General features: G+C 40.0%; 1 protein-coding gene across 3 annotated transcripts in view; it reads right to left on the bottom strand.

The window, feature by feature from the left end:
• The window catches only part of ckap5 (cytoskeleton associated protein 5), a 108,300-nt gene that overhangs the window by 62,026 nt on the left and 24,783 nt on the right, over nt 1-21,491 (bottom strand). For all 3 annotated transcript variants that reach the window (XM_061821761.1, XM_061821762.1, XM_061821763.1), the window contains exons 9-15: nt 16,204-16,308; nt 13,356-13,445; nt 5,433-5,597; nt 5,227-5,355; nt 4,964-5,128; nt 4,498-4,596; nt 166-276 (exon numbers count right to left, since the gene is read on the bottom strand). In XM_061821761.1, the coding sequence (XP_061677745.1) occupies nt 166-276; nt 4,498-4,596; nt 4,964-5,128; nt 5,227-5,355; nt 5,433-5,597; nt 13,356-13,445; nt 16,204-16,308 (864 nt within the window). The remainder of the gene's footprint in view (nt 1-165; nt 277-4,497; nt 4,597-4,963; nt 5,129-5,226; nt 5,356-5,432; nt 5,598-13,355; nt 13,446-16,203; nt 16,309-21,491) is intronic.

The following is a 21,491-nucleotide window of genomic DNA, read 5'->3' as shown; positions in this document are numbered from 1 at the left end:
GTATTTCTTCCACTATTGTGTTTTTTCACCTTTTAACAAAATGCTACAAAAGGCTTCAAAAAAATAAATACATGATGCTTTGAAGATGGTTTTAAATTCTATCAAAAATCATTTTTAAATTTAAAAATGTGAGGATTCTTAAATTTAAAAAAAGACAGACACTACCCTCTGAAATTCCTCCATACTGGCAAGTCTCTCCTTCCAATTTGGAGAATCCAGCTGTTGAAGACAGGATGCAGGCAGTACATCGGCCGCTTGCTCTTCACATATCTCAATCTGAAATACAAATGCAAAAGGCAATATGCCACTTATGAGGGTCAAAGTACAAGAATGTCAAAACAGAATATTGTAAGCCATCATATTATGTATAAGGAAAAAAACCTTCCTTGAAAAACTGAACTAGGCAATTTCTTCTGTGCAAACCATTGAGGGTTCACTTCAGCAATAACTCTTTAGCGATTTACCAGACCTTATTTTGTGTAGGTGTTTATGAAACAACTTAATTTGTAAAATATGTCTTCCAAGAATTCTTGTGACACCACTAGTTACGATTTTATGACAGATTAAGCAGTGATTTTGAAGATAAAAGCCTCTGTTATTTGCCCTCGGAATCATGTTGCTGTAGGATCCTTAATTACCCTGTGGTTAGCACAACAGTACACTGGTTCTTCAATATTTACCACCCCCCTGAAAGTTGACTGATGACGACCTATAAATTATGAAAAATACATTTCCTGTCAATTTCAGTGATCAGCTGTGTGCATATTTCATGTCAACAGGCGAACAGAGTTGTCCTTTTCCTGCTCCAAATCAGTTTGAAAAGTTGTAGGAGTGTAACAGAAATCGCGAATCCTCAGCTAGCCCGCCCCAGAGTAATAGAGATCCCAACTCAGCCGTCCTCCCACAGATGCCGCTGGCCCATCCTCGTCCCAGCAGCAGAGGCATCCAGCCCTCTACTCTGTGAATTCCCACCTGTTGTGTGACACTGTCTCTAAAATTGCGTGGAGCATTGAAATGAACTCGCTGCTGTTTAAAAAAACAGTGGGTATGAAAAGTATTCAGAGCCCCTTTACCTTTTCACTTTGTGATATCACAACAATTTGCAAAAATCATTTAATGCGCCTCAGAATCAATGTACCTAGCACCCCTTATTGACAGGAAAGAATTGAATTGTTGAAATTTTTGCAAATCAAAGAAAAACAACAACAACATTATTCAGACCCTTTGCTGTGAAATTTAACTCAGGTGCTGTCCAATTTCTTCAGATAGAGATGAAAGTGAAAATTCCTGAAAATACAAATGTGAGCACTGAAGGTGTGAAGTCCTGCTAGATAAATAGAAAACAAAAATTTAAAAACTCGGAAATGATCATTTCCAAATGCAACTGATCATAGTAGAATATGATATAAGACGGTATTTAAAATTTTCAATTAATAAAATTCTTGATCGCGCTGTGGGGCATTCAAAATTCAGACAAAAATTGAAAGTAAAATTTCTAAGTCCCGACCTAAAAAAAAATTGGGCAGAAGTTCCCCAAGGGCCAAGCCCAGATTTTTTTTGCCCCGCATGCCCCTATCATTGCATATCACAAAATCACAGTTGGCATTAAAATATGCTTAAAATATGCCATCTTATCTCAAGACAAATAAATTAAGTGAACTATTGAGTAATTAAACATATTATACTATCGATATAGAATATACACGAAAATATCCTTTAATTTCTACATCGTACAGCAAAACATGTTCAAGAAGTTGATCTGTAGTAATTACTATTAACGTTTAAGTCTTAAACTTGTGACGTCGCGTTGTATTGATACACTCGACCACATTGCTCACCATCTTAGATATAGATCTAGTCATACTAATAGTATAATCAGCTGCCTTTTATATATATATATATATATATACACACACACACACACACACACACACACACACACACTTGAAAAATGTGCGGATGTGGTCAGTCATGCTCACAGATAAAGTTGCGGGTGTGATTAGGGATGGCCTTAAAATAACTTCCTAGATTAATATAACCTGTGAATTAAAAACAAAATAAACAAATACATAACTAAAATAGAAAATTAAAATATAAAATTCAGAAATGATAATTTCCAATTTCAACTATTAGTAGAACATGATATAAAACTGTATTTAAAATTTTTCATCAATAAAAATTCTTGATCTGACAAACTATGTGAAGAAAAGTTAAATGCACTGGTCTGTCAAGGAATAAACACGAACGGTCTATACCCGGAATGTTTAAAAAATGCTGAAAGTTTAGTTCAACACAATCGGCGTTCGTGGCAACAAGATCACGATACATTGGAACAAACATAGTGACGTATTGTTTGGGGAGAGGGGGGGGTGGGGGGGGCACGCACCACGCGACTGCCGTAAATAGGAGGCCGGCTTGCTAGAACGCGCCTTTATGTGCATGTGCTCGACGTATTGGCCACACCTGAATCAAGTGACGAGGTGGATGATAGTCTGTTTTTTTTTTTTGCGGTCATAATGCCTCGCGATGGACACAATGAGCACCCTTGGTGTACCTGAATTTCCTTTGGCATGCCTCATGATGTTGATGACTGTCGACGTAAATGCGCTAGGCATTACGTGAAGCAGTTCTGAACATGCACTTTCGTACTTGCTCCGTACAGTACGTGCTCAGTACGGTTCACTTGCATTTCCTGTTTCCGGATGAATACCGGTTGGAGCAGACTTGTTTGGTTAACAACGTTTATGAAATAAACCCGTAAATTAATGTCAAGACCACACAAAATAAGCGACGTCTTGAGAGAATGCGAGGGGAGGGGCGTTACTCTTGCTCCGTAAGCTCCAGTTCTCCCGAAACCTTTGTGACGATAAGCAGCTTGGAAAATGGATGGACTTGTTTACAAAAGTCCCACTCATGTCTATAAAAGACCTTACGGCTCTCAGTGCACATCACAGCAAATGAGAATCATGTTATGAAAGGAAATGCCATACTCAAAAACAGAATTGTGGCAAGACATGGAACTCCAAAATAACAACAACAACAACAAAAAAATCTGCGGCAATTCAGATTCCTAACACAATGACCTCCATAATCCTTAAACGGACATTTGGAACAACCAGAACCCTTCTGAGAGCTGCCTGTCTGGCCAAACAGAGCAATCAGGGGAGAAGAGCATTGGATATAAAGAATTACCCAAACAGAGATCCAGACGGGAGAAAGTTCTATAAAGTCAACCATCACTGCTGCCCTCCACCAAATGAGACTTTATGGCAGAGTGCTCGATGCAACCCTTTCCTGAGTAGCTTTAATTGTCCTGATTGGATCAACTGATAATTGGAAATGTCTGGTGATTTGTTATAATGTCATAATTCACCAATCCGATTAGTGATGTCATTGATCGGCTCTGAGAAAGACATTTACTCCACGCCGCTGTTGTGCACAGTATGTGAATCCAAAAGCTACTTTATTTTTACACAGATGTATTTAAATATTTTTGTGTCATTTGATGTATAATTGTAAAGATTTGACAGTCAATACAGTTATTTAAAAAAAGATGGCTGAGACAAGACAATATGCAGATCAGACAAGACAAATTTGCTCTCATGAGTGCACTATGTCAGATTACTTCTTGTAGTCAGAAATCACCGCATCCTATTTTTTTAACAATCGGTGGGCTTTAGTCTGGTCAACTCAAATGCAATTGTAAAATCTTGTTACTGTGGGGACGACAATGCAAGTGGATCGCACTGACTGCATTATCAGAAAAAAATGGGTGGGGGGGGTTTGGTAGTCACCAGTGCTCAGGACGGAAGGACGTTCGTTTTAAGGCTTGCTTGAGGCATGTTCACATACTTTTAAGACGACTTGCAAGTAATCAACAAAACGTTATATAGCCTACCAAGCCTTTGCTACCACTCGTGATTCTGTATATACATGGTGCTGTGTTGAACCGCTTATCTGACCAGAGTAGCAACCATTTTATAATTGAAAAATCGTACGGAACACAAACATAAAAAAAAGTCACATAAAGAGATTAGTATATGTATTTACTGTCATCTAGTAGAAGACCATTGCTTTGTTCTGTCTGCTGCCATCCTCAGTGGCAGACAGGAAGATTTTTATTGTCAATATATATTTTTGGAACATTTAAGTAGGCAAGTACCTACATTCAGACTCATTGCACTATCTTGTGATCGAATCGGTTATTCAAACTCGCTGATCGGTCACTAAAATCCCGATTGTGTAATGCCTAAAAATTGGGGGAGCTTGTGGGTGTGTGTACCACAACAGTCATACACACCACCATCTTGAACCAAAATAGTTTAACTGAACAGTTTTGACAGTTTTCAAAGAGTACCATAATAGCAAGACAATGTTGTCATGGGATATTTAGCCACAAGAATACAGAAACATTACAATTCAAACAATTGACAAACACAATAAAAGCTATTATGGTCATGCACTCTAATAATGCCCGAATAGCGTTGGTAAACTTACCGACAGTTCGCTTTCTGTTATGTCTTTGTCTGTGTTCTTTTTGGGTTTCCCACTGGCAGAAGAGACCGTTTTGCTTCTCTTTGGTGGACCAACAGACGGCTAGAAAAAGATATTCACAATTTACAGACAGCTATGTTTCATTCAGATCAACAGGGATATAATCTGGATTGATTTGGTTCCCATATTTTCTCAATCCCGTGCGTTTTTTTTTTGGTGTGGAAAATACAGTAATTGAAATTGAAGAAAAAAATAACTTGAAAAATAAATGCATTCATGGCTAAAATCATATAAATGTAAACCCAAAATTTTAATAAAATGTCAAACACTTTTCAGACTATGGTGTAATTTATCCATCAACAAACTACAATGTTAAATGTAGTTTGTCAGTAATAACGTATTGATTTAAGATGAAGCCATATTACATGATCCAGAAATTAATTTAATGATAAAACCATTAAACTCCTACCTTGCTGGAGGCTGCACTTGGGGTTTTCTTGGGTGGGCCATGGGATTTAGATTGAGATTCAGCAGCAGAAGGTCCTTTAGCTGCTGGTTTCTTCTCTACAGCTCCTCCCCCTCCTGCACCCTTCTTCCCTCCTGGGAGTTCAACTTTATCAGCACACTCTTTTATCTATTCACAAAAAAATCCAGAACAGCAGTAAGTGACAAACTATGGGCTCAGACAACTGAACAGGGAGCTTTCGAACAATCTCACTGATCATATTTCACCTTGTCAACTTTTAGTTTATCCAAATCAGCAAGGTAAGGGTTCACAGCTTTCTCCCCCACCACTTTCATAGATGTTGCCACAGCTTCAAAGGCAGCATCACGCACTTCTGGAGCAGAGTCATTCACTTGCTGATTGAGTACAACACGTACAGATGATGAGTAGTTCAGACTTGTTTTCTTTCATCATGCAATGTGCACACGTGTACCTTTACTAGGGCAGCACAGAAGGGTTTGAGAACACTCTTGGGCAGCGTAGCCTGTGTGCAGTGTCTGAAGGAGCGGGCCAAAAACAGAGAGGCTTGCTGCTTTATGGAAGGGTTTTTATTATCCATCACAGCGAGGATGTCCTCCGACAAATTTTGCAGAGTAGTCTAGACGACAGTTACATATTACATTAAACTGGGCGCAAAAAAATAAAATTATTAAATAGAGTATTGCACTAAAAACATAAGCAATGCACCAATAATTCTCATGAACTCATTTGAACTTGGATTAGGACTCAACATTTTATCGTTAGATTATCGCAATGTACATGTGCGCAATAGACATTGCAGGTTTCTGCATAATTCTGGTGAACTGATATGCCAGGCATAGTCTGCCAAGCATAGACTTCCCTCTCCCTTGTCACTTCGTTCAGCTCTTCCAGGGGGATCCCTAGGCGTTTGCAGACCAGCCAAGAGACAGTCTCTCCTCCATGTCCTGGGTTGTCCCCAGGGCCTGCTCTCAGTGTGACTTCACCAGGGAGGCATCTAGCGGGGCTTTCTAACCAGATGCCTGAGCTACCTTGTCTGGCTCCTCTCTATGCAGAGGAGCAGCAGATCGGCTAAGTCAGTCCCGGTTAAACAAGCATCTAGCCCTGTGGATGAAACTCATTTAGCCCACTTGTAAACAAACGTTTTTGTATCATGACCCACAACTTGTGAAAATGGGTGAGTTGGAACATAAATGGACTAGTAGATCAACAGCTTTGCCTTTCGGACTTAGCGATAACAGATCAGATACAACATGCTCATTACTGCAGGTGCTGCATCAATCTGCCTGTTGATCTCCCTTCTCCATTCTTTTCCTCAACTCATGAACCCTGAGGTACTTGAATTCCTTCATCTGGGGCAGGAGCTCATGTGCAGACCTGGAGAGGTCACTCAAGCCTTTTCCAACAGAACGCTGTGGCCTCAGATTTGGAGGTGCTGATTTTCAGACCTGGTGCTTCACATTCCACTGTATGGCACACCAGTGAGAGTTAAAGATCATCTCTTGATGAAGCCATCAGGACCACGTGTTCATTAAGTCCACAAAGGACATGAAGACTCATGAACTACCATGAATCCCCGAAGACTCCATTTTTTTTGTCCTGTTCCGCTTTTACATCAAGGAGAATGATCTGTATTCCCTTAATGCCAAAATAGTTTGTGCATCACAGGGGTTTTTAAGCTTCTGATGTGGTTTCTTAGTATTAAAATAAAAGGAAAATGAGTCAATCGGTCGAACAGACTAAACTTTCTAGAGAAGAGAGGAAAACAAAGAAAAGACAAAGCACTAATTGTTAACAAGATGAGAAAAGTAAATCTCTATATCTAAAGCAATGAAACAAATATTGGTGTTGCATGGGAGTGTAGCCAGAACAGCCTGGACCACACGGTCCTGTTCCCCTTATTCATGGAGCATCCTACACAGGAGTCCTTGAGGGACAGTCAAAACCCTCAGAATCTACAAAAGCTGTATACTAATTGGGCGAACTATGATGACTCCCAAGGACCTTGTCAAGCATGTTTAGCTGGTCCAGTGTTCCACAGCAACCCAATATGCTACTCCTGAATCTGAGATTAGACTTCCCGATGGACCCACCTTTCCAGAACCCCTAAATAGAGCTCGTGCACATGACATCACATTTTTCACGGCACCATACTGCCGGTCAAACAGAGCTGCTCGACCCGAGGAGAATATTTACAAAATCCGGACCTGTTGTGCTGTTGGTTGTCACGACAGACGAGACTGACATTCAAAGAGATCATTCTATGGAATACCAACTGTAAAGACCAAAAAAGTTCGATGGATTGCGGCAATTAAACGTGATGGATGGTGCCCAATGAAATACACAGCTGTCGCGATCACTTCATTTCAGGTATGAATTATTCTTAATCTCAAATTACAAAGAAGTATCTATAATGTCAAATTGACTCATTTGAGAACCATGCATATTTATAAAAAGAAAATTCACCGTCTGTCGCAGAGAGGTTTACGTATGGCATGTTTCATGTACGGAGGAGCCGTCTTCTTTTTTTCCCCCCAATCATAGTTAATGAATGGGAGTTGGTGTAAAATCAGGGGTCAATTATTTAAATATTGCTATTTGTATTGAAAAAAATCTGAGTGGGTCCATCACTATGTGGGATTTATTCCTGATTGAGAACAGATCCAGCAATGAAGTATTTGCATGTGTCCAAACTTTTCTACGGTTTCAAACTCTTCTGTGTAAATCTCGATGATTTACTCACCAGATACATATGTAGATCCTGTTGTCCAAGACAAGCGGAAGCGAATTAACAGTCCACTTTCTTATTAGTGAAAACATCAACTTCAGGGTCCTCTATGACAGTGTCTCTAATTTTTACACGTATCTTCATTTATTATTACCTAAATGATTAACAGTATCAGACATCATGCTATAAGACATATTTTCATTTCGTCACAGCAGAATTAACTTGCAATAATGCTTTGTTTGTGCCAAGTCACGTGATTTTATGACGTAGGTGCATGAGCTCTATAAACATTACTAGGGAGGCTGAGGAGTGTGATTCCCCCAAGGTTATTACAGTTATAGCCACATGTTAAACTTTGGGAAACTTCTCTGTGACAGACTTTTTTTTTTTTATTTTATTTTTTAAATATGCATTGTCCTCAAATGAGACCAATGTGTATTTATAAAAAGAGAAAAAAAAAACAAAAAACGCTGGGATAGGCTTCAGCTCCCGTACACGGAAATGGGTCGCGGCCATACGTTAACCTAAGTAAACCTCTCTGTGACCAACTGTTTTTCTTTTTTTTTTTTTAAATACACATTGGACTCATTTGAGAACAATGGATATTTAAAAAAAAAAAAAAAAAAGTCTGTTGGGAAGAGGTTTACCGAACTTTAACGTGTGGCCGCCACATGCTTCCATGTCCGTCAGAGACGACGCCCTGTCGTTTTTTTTTTTTTTAACGCATTGCTTTCACAAGAGCCAACTTGGCATTATAAATACTTCTTGAGAATTTGAGATTGAGAAGAATAATTCCAACCTGAAATAAAGTGATCACTACACAGTCACGTATTTGGTTGGGCACCATCCATCACGTTTAACTGCCGAAATCCAATCTTTTTTGGTCTTTTCAGCTGGTAGGGAGAAAAGGATCCCTACAGGCTGGCCAGACAGAGGGATAGAGATGGGAAGGATGTGCACCAAGTAAAAGGTGATTAAGGATAGCAATGGAAATGTGCTGACTGGTGCCAGTAGTGATCTAAGTAGATGGAAAGAGTACTTTGAGAAGTTAATGAAAGAGGAAAATGGGAGAGAAGGAACAGTAGAAGAGGCAAGCGCGAATGACCGGGAAGTGGCAATGATTGTGGCATGATTGTGGCAAGAAGAATGTTCAAAAGGCACTACAAAGGATGAAAAATGGAAAGGCAGTTGGTCCCGATTACATACCAGTCGAGGTATGGACGCAATGCAGAGAGGTGGGTGTGGAATTTTTGACCAACTTATTCAACAGAATACTAGCGGGAGAGAAGATGCCAGAAGAATGGAGGAAAAGTGTGCTAGTCCCCATTTTTAAGAACAAAGGCGATGTTCAGAACTGTGGAAACTACAAAAGGAATAAAGACAGGGATGAGAATGCCAAATGAGAATAAAGTCTGAAAATTAGCCAGGTATCTGGGGGCCGCGAAGCTCCCGGAAGCTAGGCAATTTTAGCAATTTGTTAGAACAAAAAATTAATTTCAACACTGAATTTAACTATTTGTGGAAAAAAATGTCCCTTGTTTGGTGCTCTACCAGTACAGCAAAATTTGAAATATCAGTTTCATTTCTTCAATGCTTGAATTATTGTACTTATTTGACGCACATTACATATAAGAGATTCACCATTTGCCAAACTTCAGAATGAATTTTCAATCTCTTTCACCATTTAATGGATACACCATTATATTTTCTTTTTGATATGCAGTTATTTATAGAATTAGTATAGTGTAGAGATGAAGCGAAAGTTTTTAGAACAATATGAATAAAAATTACCTTACCACATATGTGCTGTAGGCTGCTTTATCAGGCAAAATATATTCAATCACTTTTCTTCCTTTTTTTCCACCAGCATCTCTCGCACAGTCAGTCTCTCTTTATCATATCATTTATCATATCAGAACATAAAGTGCAAAAAACTTTTTCCGCGACGTCTACTTTCCTGTGGTCGCCCACATTCGTCTTGACGGTTTGAATGTCGATCTCCACAGTCACTGATCTTTCCAGCCATGCCCATCTAAAACAGTTTTTGATTCCAGCATCCTTGTCAATTGCCTTCACTCAATCTTCATCCTTTTTTTTTTCTAACACTTTCACCATCATAAAACTTTGAACACACTGTCGCTCAGTCCCACGCGCCATTACTTGCCTAACTAACAAGTTACACTACGATTTCTGAGAACCGAGAACATGTACATGGCAATGGTGAAACTCAATTAACCACTAACACGATTAGATTGTTATATGTATAACTCTGTTGTCCAATCGAATAATCTGCTGCAAACAAGTTTTCATGTTTATGTCGTAAAATGCAAATATTTACACTACCGAGCAAGTGAGAAGTTACATGTTTTCGTGTCGTCTCCAACCGCCTTAGCATTGAACAATACTGAGCTTTACCAGCAATATGGCCAATCAAGTGATTTCGATGACTTAGGTGCACGAGCTCTGTCACTGAGCTGACTTCCACGCACATCTTGGGTTCTGGTACTCATAGTTTTGAGAGGGATTGCACTCTTCTACTCTGGAGTTACCCACAGTGAGTGGTGACAAACAGCTGTTGGTATACTTATGTTAGTAGTGATTGTGCTAGCACTAAGCTGAACTTAAAGCTCGGAGCCCACCACCGAGAGGCAGGCGCACGATACCCTACCCCTGAAATTTTCTCAATGGATTTGCACTTATCTCGAGAATGGTCATTTTGTTCTGAAAATGTCGGAAATCCGCCAATCGGCGGAATATTCTTATCCCTGTAAAGATGATGAGCCGCACGAAGTAATGGGAAAGAGTAGTGGAAGCTAGACTCAGGACAGAAGTCAGTATCTGCGTCCAACAGCAGTCACTCATATTTGAAAAATGTACGGGCATGGTCATTCATGCTCACAGATAAAGTTGCGGGTGTGCTTAGGGATGGAATCTCAAGACCTTAAAATAATTTACTGGATTAATATAACATAACTGTAAATTAAAAATAAACAAATACAAAACAAAAATAGAAAAAAAATGAAAACTATGAAATGATCATTTCCAATTTCAACTGATTAGTAAAACATGATATGAGGTATTTAAAAATTTTCATCAATAAAAATTCTTGATAGGACAAACTATCTGAAGAAAAGTTCAATGCACTGTCCTGTCAAGGAATAAACATGAACGGTCTATACCGCAATGTGATGAAGATGTTGAAACTTTAGTTCAACATAATCGGCCTTTGTGGCAACAAGGTTGTGATACATTGTAACAAACATTCCTGTCAGCAATCGTGAAGTATTGTTGTGGGCTGGGGGAGGGGGAGGGGTAGCATGCATCGCGGGACTGCCGTAAATATTAGGCCAGCTTGCTAGAACGCGCCTTGATGTGCGTGGGCTCGATATATTCGCAGTCACACTGCCTCGCGATCGACGCAATGAGCATCCCTGGTGTAACTGAATTTCCTTTGACAAGACTCATTATGTAGATCAGTATGTCTGTTGTGACGTAAATGCGCTCACAGTACGTAAAGCAGCTCTGGACATGCGGTTTCGGCCTAACTTCCACACATGCTCAGTACAGTAATCTTGCATTTCCTGTTTCCGGGTGAATACTGGATGTTTTGGAGCAGGCTTGTTGAGTTAACAACGTTTATGAAATAAATCAATAGCTATTTTAGCCTACTCTTAAATTTTACGCGCGTGATTTTTCATGCTTGACTGTGCAGATATGCGAGCACAGTTACGCTCGTTAAATGTGAGTGACTCCAACAGTATGGTTTCATGCCTAGAAAGAGGTTACAATACTAGCAGGCAAGAAGATGCCTGAAGAATGGAGAAAAAGTGTGCTAGTTCCCATTTTAAGAATAAAGGGGACTTGTAGAGCTGTGCCAAATAAAGAGGAATAAAGTTGATGAGCAACACAATGAAGTTATGGGAAGGAGTAGTGGAGGGTAGACTCAGGTCAGAAGCCAGTATCTGCAAGAAACAGTATGGTTTCATGTCTAGAAAGAGTACCACAGGTGCATTATTTGCCTTGAGGATGCTCATGGAAAAGTACAGAGAAGGTCAGAAGGAGCTACATTGTGTATTTGTAGACCTAGAAAAAGCATATGACAGAGTTCCAAGAAAGGAACTGTGGTACTACTGCATGCGCAAGTCTGGTGTGGCGGAGAAATATGTTAGAACAGTACAGGACATTTGAGGGCATCTGAACAGCGCTGAGATGTGCCGTTGATGTGTCAGGAGAATTTAAGGTGGAGGTGGGACTGCATCAGGGTACCGTGCTAAGCCCCTTCCCATTTGCGGTAGTAATGGATAGACTGACAGACGAGGTTAGACTGGAATCCCCTTGGACCATGATGTTCGCAGATGATATTGTGATCTGCAGTGAAAGGAGGGAGCAGGCTGAGGAACAATTTGAAAGATGGAGGTACGCACTGGAAAGGAGAGGAATGAGGATTGGCCAAAGTAAAACGGAATACATGTGCGTGAATGAGAGAGGTGGAGGGGGAAGTGTGAGGCTACACGCAGAAGTGATAGCGAGGGTGCACAACTTCAAATACTTGGGGTCAACAATATAGACCAATGGTGAGTGCAGTAAGGACGTGAAGAAACGGGTCCAAGCGAGATGGAACAGCTGGTGGAAGATGTCTGGTGTTCTACAATACAGAAGAGTATCCGCAAAGATGAAGGGCAAAGTTTCTAAAACAGTGGTGAGGCCGGCCATGATGTACAGATTAGAGACTGTTGCTCTGAAGAAACAACAGGAAGCGGAACTGGAGGTAGCAGAAATGAAGATGCTGAGGTTCTCGCTCGGAGCAAACGGGTTGGATAGGATGAGAAATGAGTTCATTCGAGGGACATCCAAAGTTAGATGTTACAGAGACAAGGTTAGAGAGAGCAGACTTAGATGGTTTGGACATGTTCAGAGGCGAGAGAGTGAGTATATTCATAGAAGGGTCCTGAGGATGGAGCTGCTCTGCAAAAGAGTGAGAGGAAGACCAAAGAAAGGGTTGATGTATGTTGTGAGGGAGGACATGAGGACCGTGGGAGTTAGAGAGGATGCATGAGATAGGCTTGGATGGAAAAAGATAATGCACTGTGGCGACCCCTAACGGGACAAGCCAAAAAAAAAGAAAACACAAAGAGCTATCTTTTTTAACTGCGGATCAGACTGCCGAGGTTGGTGGCTTTAACCACCACCCAACTCATTGCTTCACCGTCTATCTTGGCCACTCCCACAGGTGGGGAGTCCATGGGAAAGGGCACCCATGCTGCCCCTTTGGGCTTTGCCCAGCTGGGCCACATCAGTGTTGGCTTAGCCACCAAGTACTCCCCTTTGAGCCACACCTTGAGGAAATGAGTGAAACTGGTCAGCACTTACATAAATAGTACTGCATAAGTTTAATATAGTGAGGAAATGCTTTCATTTGAATTAGGTAGACAAATATCTGATCAGATTTTTTTTTTAAATAAATCAGAAGCATTTGACCATAGTGTGTCTCCTTTATTTAAAAAAAAAAAAAAAAAAACTGCCAGAGGAATTCAATACAGGTCAAAAAAAGAGAAGTCTCTATTGTACTAAGCATTTTTTTCGTACCTTTACTTATACTTATTTTTCCTCTGGCGATTAAATGAGAAATTCTATGCTTAGAATACTTACAGTCAGAAAAATAGCATCAATAGCCTCTTGCAGGGCTTGGACAACCTGAGGCTTCTTCTCTTTGAACTTTTCCAGAATAGTTGGAACAACCTGGGGAGCGAGGAATTTTCCACCAGTTAGTAAAAATTGTGCCAAACATATATGCGTTCATCTGAGATGACACACGATGCGGCGAACCCAAAAGGGACAAGCCGAAAGAAGAAAATCCACCTGATTTTTGCTGGTTTATTTTCTGATTCCATAGCAGAGTCAACAAATATCAAATGTAATATAATTCAGTCACAACTAAAAACTGTAATGTTTAATGATTCAGATATTTTGATGCAGTGCTAATTAATTTAGATAGTTGACTTTAAAATAGATTTTGTTCCAAACCTAAATTAGTAAAATGGTATGTCAGGGTTCATACTCAGTCTGACCCAAAAAAATTAAGGGCTTTTTAGGGGCATTCTTAGGGGATGACACGAAAAATTTAGGGCTGACACGAAAAAAATTTAGGGCAGACAAAAAAAATTTAGGGCCATCGTGGGAAATCAAGAGTAAGGAAAAAAGACTCACCCAATGGTGCCATCAACCGTTCTTGGTTTATCAAATGTTCCAGTATCTCAGTACCTGTGAGAGTGATCACCTGTCGCCCCTTGTGGTAGTTCTCATTGATATGACTATTGTCAATGTCTTCACATAACAGTATACAGAAAAACTGATTCTAAAAACTGATTGCAACTATATACACAAATGTCTTCTACTGATGTCTGTCTCAGCACCCCTACTCTAGCTCCTTGAGCCTACCCAGTGCCTCCTCTATTTGTTGCTGCAGAGGTGCCAAAGTGGCTCTCTTGTCCTTTGCTCTGCCTCTGAGTGCATTGGCCTCGGTGATAAACCTCAGATTCCTCTTTTCTTCTGCCTCCTCACACAGCCTGTCAGCCTTCTCAATAAGCATTGATATGTCAGTCTCTATTCTGGCTTTTTTGGCTTTGAGGCAGTAGAGATGAAAAGTGGGCAGCGATGCCAAATGTAGCCAGGTACGAAGTCTTTCTTTCCCCACAGTGGTAGTTTTTAGCAATGTCACTGTCTGGGAACATGACTGCAAAAAATTTCGATTTTTACAAGATTTGTAACTGTAATGGCTGCAGATCACTTTTAAAGTCCACACGATCTCTGCCTTTAACGAGTCTGTCTTTGTGTATTGAACTACGTTCATAAAGCGTGACTTCTGGCTGGTTGAAGTCGATGGCTGGACAACTGTATGTGCGCATTAGGGATCGCAACCGGCTACAAATAACCGGTTATAACCGGTTTTCGGGTTTTTTTAAAAACCGAAACCGTAATCGGACTTTCGAAATCGGTTAAAATTTCCAATCATTTCTTCCGGTTCCGGTACTCCACATTGCGCTATTTTTTCAACATCTTTTCCACTTTTTTCAAGTTTCGCTGTTAAGAGTAAAGTTGGACTCAAAAGTACATTCAGTTAAATCAAAGAAACATCAAACATGGCATCGAGGAAACGCTCGGTATACTTTCATGCCCTTTCTGAAAGTCCGAAAGAAGAATGTAAACAAAACATTTTTACAAAAAAAATAAAAATTTAACTTACACGAGTGCATTCTTGAAAGCAACATTCAACAAGCTTGTTTGTCAATATTGTATACAATCTACCCCATGACAGCGAAGTAAATTAACGATCGATGGCGTAGCGCCGGAGAAAAGGAGGCGGAGTGTCGGACACGGGAAAAAAACTTGTTTTATTGGCAGACATCAAAACACTACTCGCATAACGGGGGGAACTCTGTGAACTCGTCACTCCGGAAGAGCAACAACAAAAACAGTCCATGCTGAACCGCGCACCCCAACTCAAGGTCCCGCGGGTGAATTCTGTAAACACCACAATGGTAATGGTTTTAAAACCGGTTAATCGTTTTTTTGCTACAAATGTTTGGTTAAAACCGGTTATGAAAGTAAGCGGTTTTTTGCGATCCCTAGTGCGCATGCACTGCTCGTACCACTGCCTGAAGTTGATGCTTCACTATCTTGATATTTTAGAAACAGATTCATACCAACGGAAGATGAGAGAGTCTTCGCCAAATCAGCGTGTCTCCTCTTTTTCCGGTGCAACTCCAGCGCTTTGACGCCCATCTTTTCAAGCTGGTAACTCTGCTTGCACAGATGGCAGTAAAACATGTGCTGATCTTTTGGATCTCGACAAACCCAGTTCCCAAACTCCTTACTTTCAACCCAAGCTTCTTGAAAAATGAACTTCCCTGTGATACAAGTTGGATCGATGAAAGAACTACACTACGTCGTAACGAAGACGAAGTGAAATGCGGAAACAAACAATGGAATATCGACAAGATGGCGACTAGTTGTCAACACGGTGACTTCCGTTGACAATTTCTGGCTGATTTGGAGGCCAGATGGATCGCTATTTTTTTTTTTTTTTTACATAAGATTAATTTATTTTTTAGGGAGAATTTTGGCGGTAGAGGTTCTCCCTTTGATTTTTTTTAATTTAAGGCTTTTTTAGGGGCTTGACCGGTTTTCGCGGATTTTAAGGACTTTTAGGAGCCCCTAAATGCACCTTCAAAAATTTAGGGGTTTTTAGGGACTTTTACGGCTGCGTGCGAACCCTGTATGTCTGTCAAGAGACTCCGGTTTCACATTTTAAATAAAATAAATATGGCAGTACAGTGACACTCCAAAGAAATGCAAACTAAGCTCGAAAATGTCCCAATAAAAAAAAAAAAAGAAAAAGAAAAATCCAGTGGCCTTTGAATGTCAACAATATAAAAGTGTGTGTGCTGAAAAGGGTCCCCAAAAAGTTACATTCAATTAATATATTCTTACAACTTACCAGTCCTGCATATGATCCAAACTTCTTCCTGAGACCGAAGGCCAGTCCGGCCAGACATTTAGCTGCCATTGAAACCAGCATGACATTGGCATCTTTCCCGACAACCTAAGACACATGCAAGAAAGTAGTGTGTTGTCAACCTATAAACTCCAGTGTCACAATACTCCAAGCTAGGCAGAAACTGGCCAAGATAATTATTCAGATTTGTTTCTGGTTATTACTTTTTCACGAGTAACCACACATTAATAATCCTATTCTTGAGAAATCTAGTTTCATCCCAACGGATGACAATCAATGAATAATATATCAAGGAGAATGACAATCACCTATACCCTTTAACAAAAGGCTTTTTTTGAGGATGTGGCCTAATTTTGCATCTATGGTTGACAGTCCCCTCCTAAAGCCTTTGTTTTAGTTGTATACTGAAGATATTTGAGTTTCATATCCAATCAAAATATAACTGATATGAATATATAAAATATCAAGAACATCAAAGTTCAGTACTTCATCTTTTATTTCATAGTATATACAACTTGATGCCATAAAGACTCAGGACAGGGCACCTTTTATTTGAACCCACCCACTTTTCAAGTGAGCAAAATAAGTGGAATGTGATTGAAGGGTGTTTCTTGCCTTTTGGAGTGATTAGATGAGGTTTTTTAGAGTATCACCTATGAAAAAAAGGCATCAGCTGTTAAGCAAACGACGAACAGAGAGCCGTCATGGGAGGAAGGTAAACCATTTTGAAGCTGAGAGCGGGGGGGGGGTAAATTCGAACACATCTATTACCAAAGTATGGGGCAAAGCCAATACAACAATTTGGAATCTTGTGAAAAATAATGAAACTATTAGTCCACTGAGCAACAGAAATGGTCAGCCAAAGACAGCAATTGCACAGCAGTTTTAAAAGAGGGGGTGTCAGCAGAAAAAATTGCAAGCTATGGGGGCCGAAAACTTTATCTCCAAAAAAGGAGGCACACCAAGAAAGGTTTGGGAACCAGTACTATTATTGGTTGATGACAGAAACATGAGAGTTGTGTAGAAACACCCAAAGACAACAGTCAGTGACATCCCTGCCAACGGTCATAGGGCAGGTAAAAATATCACTAGCCACTGTTTGAAAGGAAAAAATAAATAAAAACAGAAAGGCCATACCACAAGACCAAAACACGCCATACCAAAAAGAATTGTAAGGACCAATTGGAATATAGTTGAACATAGACTAGTCAAGAGGAGGTCGACCAGTCGGAGATGAGCCACATTTTTTACTGTTTTATGACAAGGATCCAACTCATACACAAAGATCCAAAGATCCATATCATACACATGGATATCATTCACCCCAAACACACACCTTTACTCAGCCAGATTTATTGTAAATGTTACACACCAACATGATCAAAAAATCGACTCCTACAGAGTAAAGAACACAGCGGAGTAATTTTTAAAAATAAAAATTGTGTGCTCTCTCTCACAGAAACTACCAGTTCAACGAAGTCTTGTCTTGGATGGCACAATTCTCATATAATGCACTAAAATACTCATGATTGGAGGTCTGAGTCCGACTACAGTGAAGAAAATAAGTATTTGAAGACCCTGCTACATTTCAAGTTCTCCCACTTACAAATCATGGAGGGGTCTGAAATTTTCATCGCAGGTGCATGTCCACTGTGAGAGAGATAATCCAGCATTCACAATGTATGATTTTTTTTTTAATATTTGGGTGATGCTACTGCAAATAAGTATTTGAACACCTGAGAAAAGCAGTGTTAATATTTGTTACAGTAGCTTTTGTTTGCAATTAAAGAGGTCAAACGTTTCCTGTAGTTTTTCACCAGGTTTGCACACAGTGCAAGAGGGATTTTGGCCTACTCCTCCACACAGATCTCTAGATCAGACAGGTTTCTGGGCTGTTGCTGAGAAACACGGATTTTCAGCTCCCTCCAAAGATTTTCTATTGGGTTGAGGCCAGGAGACAGGCTGTTTGTTCAGACACGTAAAAAATTAGAGGGAACATTGGTTCTAATGTTAGACTAGTCCGTCAAGATATCTAAATGCGGTCATTTTGCACTGTGGTACCACGTTATCTTGAAGTTGAAAACCTTTCCCCTCTTCATGCTTTAGGAAGCTATATCTGTAGATAATCTAGTGCTAGCTTTCATCAATGGATTGACAATAGATAGCGCCGCAAATTATGGGAGATTATAACAATACATCATGATGAAATAAAATTATTTAATTATATGAATATTTAGTTTTGAAACTGAATGTCTATTGACCTCTTTAAAAATGTCTGTCTCAGTCTGTGCAGTGTCAATAAATTAGGATTATGGTATTAGGTAAGAACTACATACTCCGGTATAACAACTCAAAGTTATTTTAAGGTGTTGAGATTCCATCCCTAATCACACCCGTAACTTTATATCTGCGGGCATGACTGGTGGACCACACCCATAAGTTTAAATCTGCGGGCATGACTGATCACACCCGAACACTTTTCAAATGTGACTGACTATTTAGCTTCTTCCATTTTCTAATGATTGCTCCAACAGCAGACCATTTTTCACCAAGCTGCTTGGCAATTTCTCCGTAGCCCTTTCCTGCCATGTGGAGTTGTACAATTTTGTTTCTGGTGTCTTTGGAGAGTTCTTTGGTCTTGCCCATGTTACAAGTTTGAGTCTTACTGATTGTATGGGGTGAACAGGTGTTTTTATGCAGCTAATGACCACCTCACACAGGTCCGTCTCCAGTGATTCACATTTGACGAGCGCGACTCTGCGCGCTCATGCTTGTAACTCTGCACAGTTGAACACGAAAAATCACGCGCGTAAAATTTGTTACAAGTGGAAAAAAATAGCTCTTGAATGATGTCACATATTTTGTGTCGTCTCGACATTAATTTACGTGTTTATTTTATAAGCATTGTTAACTAAACCAGTCTGCTCCCAAACAATCAGTATTCACCCGGAAACAGGAAATGCAAGTTAACCGTACGGAGCATGTTAGGAAGTTATAGGGCCCTCATTTCACATGTGCGAACACATACTGAATCTGGCGAGTAGTATTAAAATGGCGAAAAAAAAATGGCTGTTTATCCTAGCAAATGATTCTGTACTGTTAGACTTATGTCTATTACAAGAATTCATATTTGAATCCTGGCTTTAGCGTGGCGAAAGTTTCGTCGGAAGCTATACCGGAAGTTGAGCGAATAATTGTTTATATCGGAGACAACTGCATCCGGGTTCCGGGTCAAATCCACGCTTTGTCGCCATCGGATGCTATGGAAAATGTCTACATTTTTAGGATTTCCTTCCGAAAAACAAAGGATGGCAATGGTATAAGTCCAGCTTGTCAGCTGCCAACTTTGAAGGATGCCCAACACAACTTCGTCTGCTGTCGGAAATTCTACATCTTGTGCAAGGCTGGAGCAAAAGATTCGCCAGGGTCCGGGATGGTTTTCTAAATTCAAGTGACTCAAAATGAGGGACTCAAATTTTTTCTGCCAATGGTGTGTTGACGGTGGAAAAAGAAAAATCTTCTGACACACTGAAGATCATCCGTAGCGCAGAAGTTGGATGGCTTTGTGAAGCATCAGCAGACAGCTGATCCCAATTTTGCTGTAACTGTAAAGACGTAGTTGACGTAGAACGTGGCTTCAGCAGGTATAACATTGTAAAGGCATACATAAGGAAATGTCTCAAAACAGAAAGTGTAAATGGACTCTTAATCGTTAAAATTGAAGGCCCTAAAGATACAAGTTTCTATAAATGGGTGAGCAGTAAAAAGAGGAGAATCTTTATGGCAGGAATCATGCCAAAACTTAGTGTTGAACAGTGATGTTATTTTCTACCCCCAGGAGTATAGAAGAGGATTGAGAAATTTTTTCAGGCTTCATACACTTCCAGAGAATCAAAATTCAATGAATTTCCATGACTTTCCAAGTATTAAATATGAAAGTCCATGACTAATATTGAATTGACTGATTGTGCTCGACAGCAATATTTTAGCTATATGATTGTGTGTTTTCGCTTAAATAATAAGTGCCAAAGCGTATCTATGTAGTCGCCGCATCCTAATGACTGTGAAATTTATGGTTATTAAAAATATAAACTATAATTACATGTTGAACATATATTTTCATCTATATAATATCATTTGTGCTCCAAAATTTACATTACATACACTACTTGTCAGAGAATGGGTTTGAACCCCCTCTTCATGTGGCCTATGGCTAAAAGGCTACCACCTTCATCACAAAGCCATGACCAGCTCCGTATAATGGACCTTTCCGACCTGTCAATCACTCGACTCGTATAATAATAGCCAATCAGATAGCCACATTGTCTTAACCCCTAGCTTGACCCGTCCCTCTTGTCATCATGTCCCACAAGCAATGCTGGTTATCGGTCGTGTGCGCTTAGAAAACTTAATGTTAGGAACAAAATGGTCCTCAGATGCACTTGCTGAACGTGCAATTCTGATGAATCCTTCTAGGTTACAAGGGGTCCACTTGATTCATTTTCCAAAGGCTAAAACACAGTTGACGACGTGTCTACAATGGATTAAGGCTTGCAGAAGAGCGTGTGCACAACTAAGTGTGGACAATAACAAACACAAGGCTTGTATGTTCGAAGGTAATGAGGGAGAAGTATCTTCCCTGAGTTTGATTGAATTATTGTCAGTGCTTTACACATTGCAGGAGAACAACTTTCACTTTGTTAGTGTATCACTGACCTGATGAATGAAGTGTGCAATGTTTAATGCCGAAGTGTCGGTGAGTGATACGTAAATGCACGATGTCATGCAAGAGAAATGTCTATTTGCCTATTTGTATCACATCGGACTTTTAAGATGGAAAATTGGGTTCCATTACGAGCCAAGTCGAACGAATACACCCACTCACTTATAAAGACTATAATATTGCTTAGTTATTATTCACATAACCCGACATTCATTAAAGCAACAGCACTTTTTTTTTTTTTTTACTTTGACCATTATTATCGAGGGTAAACACAAGCAGCACGTCTAACTTTGCTCTACGCTGCCCAGACTGTGTGGGTGGACGGTGTTTGTAATTATGAGTGTATCCCTTTAAGAGCCGAAGGTGGGGAGAGTCAGGTAAACTATCAGGAGACTGTGCTTCTGTGTTGAAGAAAAAAAATAAATAAATAATCGCGCTGTGGTTCACTCCTATGTATTTCTACTCGTAACAAATTTTACGCGAGTGATTCTTCGTGCTCGACTGCGCAGATTTGAGAACGTGATCGCGCCAGTCAAGTCACAGTGAC

The sequence above is a fragment of the Syngnathoides biaculeatus genome, chromosome 6 (assembly GCF_019802595.1).
Source record: "Syngnathoides biaculeatus isolate LvHL_M chromosome 6, ASM1980259v1, whole genome shotgun sequence".
NCBI classification, from domain to species: Eukaryota; Metazoa; Chordata; class Actinopteri; order Syngnathiformes; family Syngnathidae; genus Syngnathoides; species Syngnathoides biaculeatus.
The sequence above is the reverse complement of the archived record's forward strand: the minus strand, read 5'-3'. Positions and strand labels throughout refer to the sequence as shown.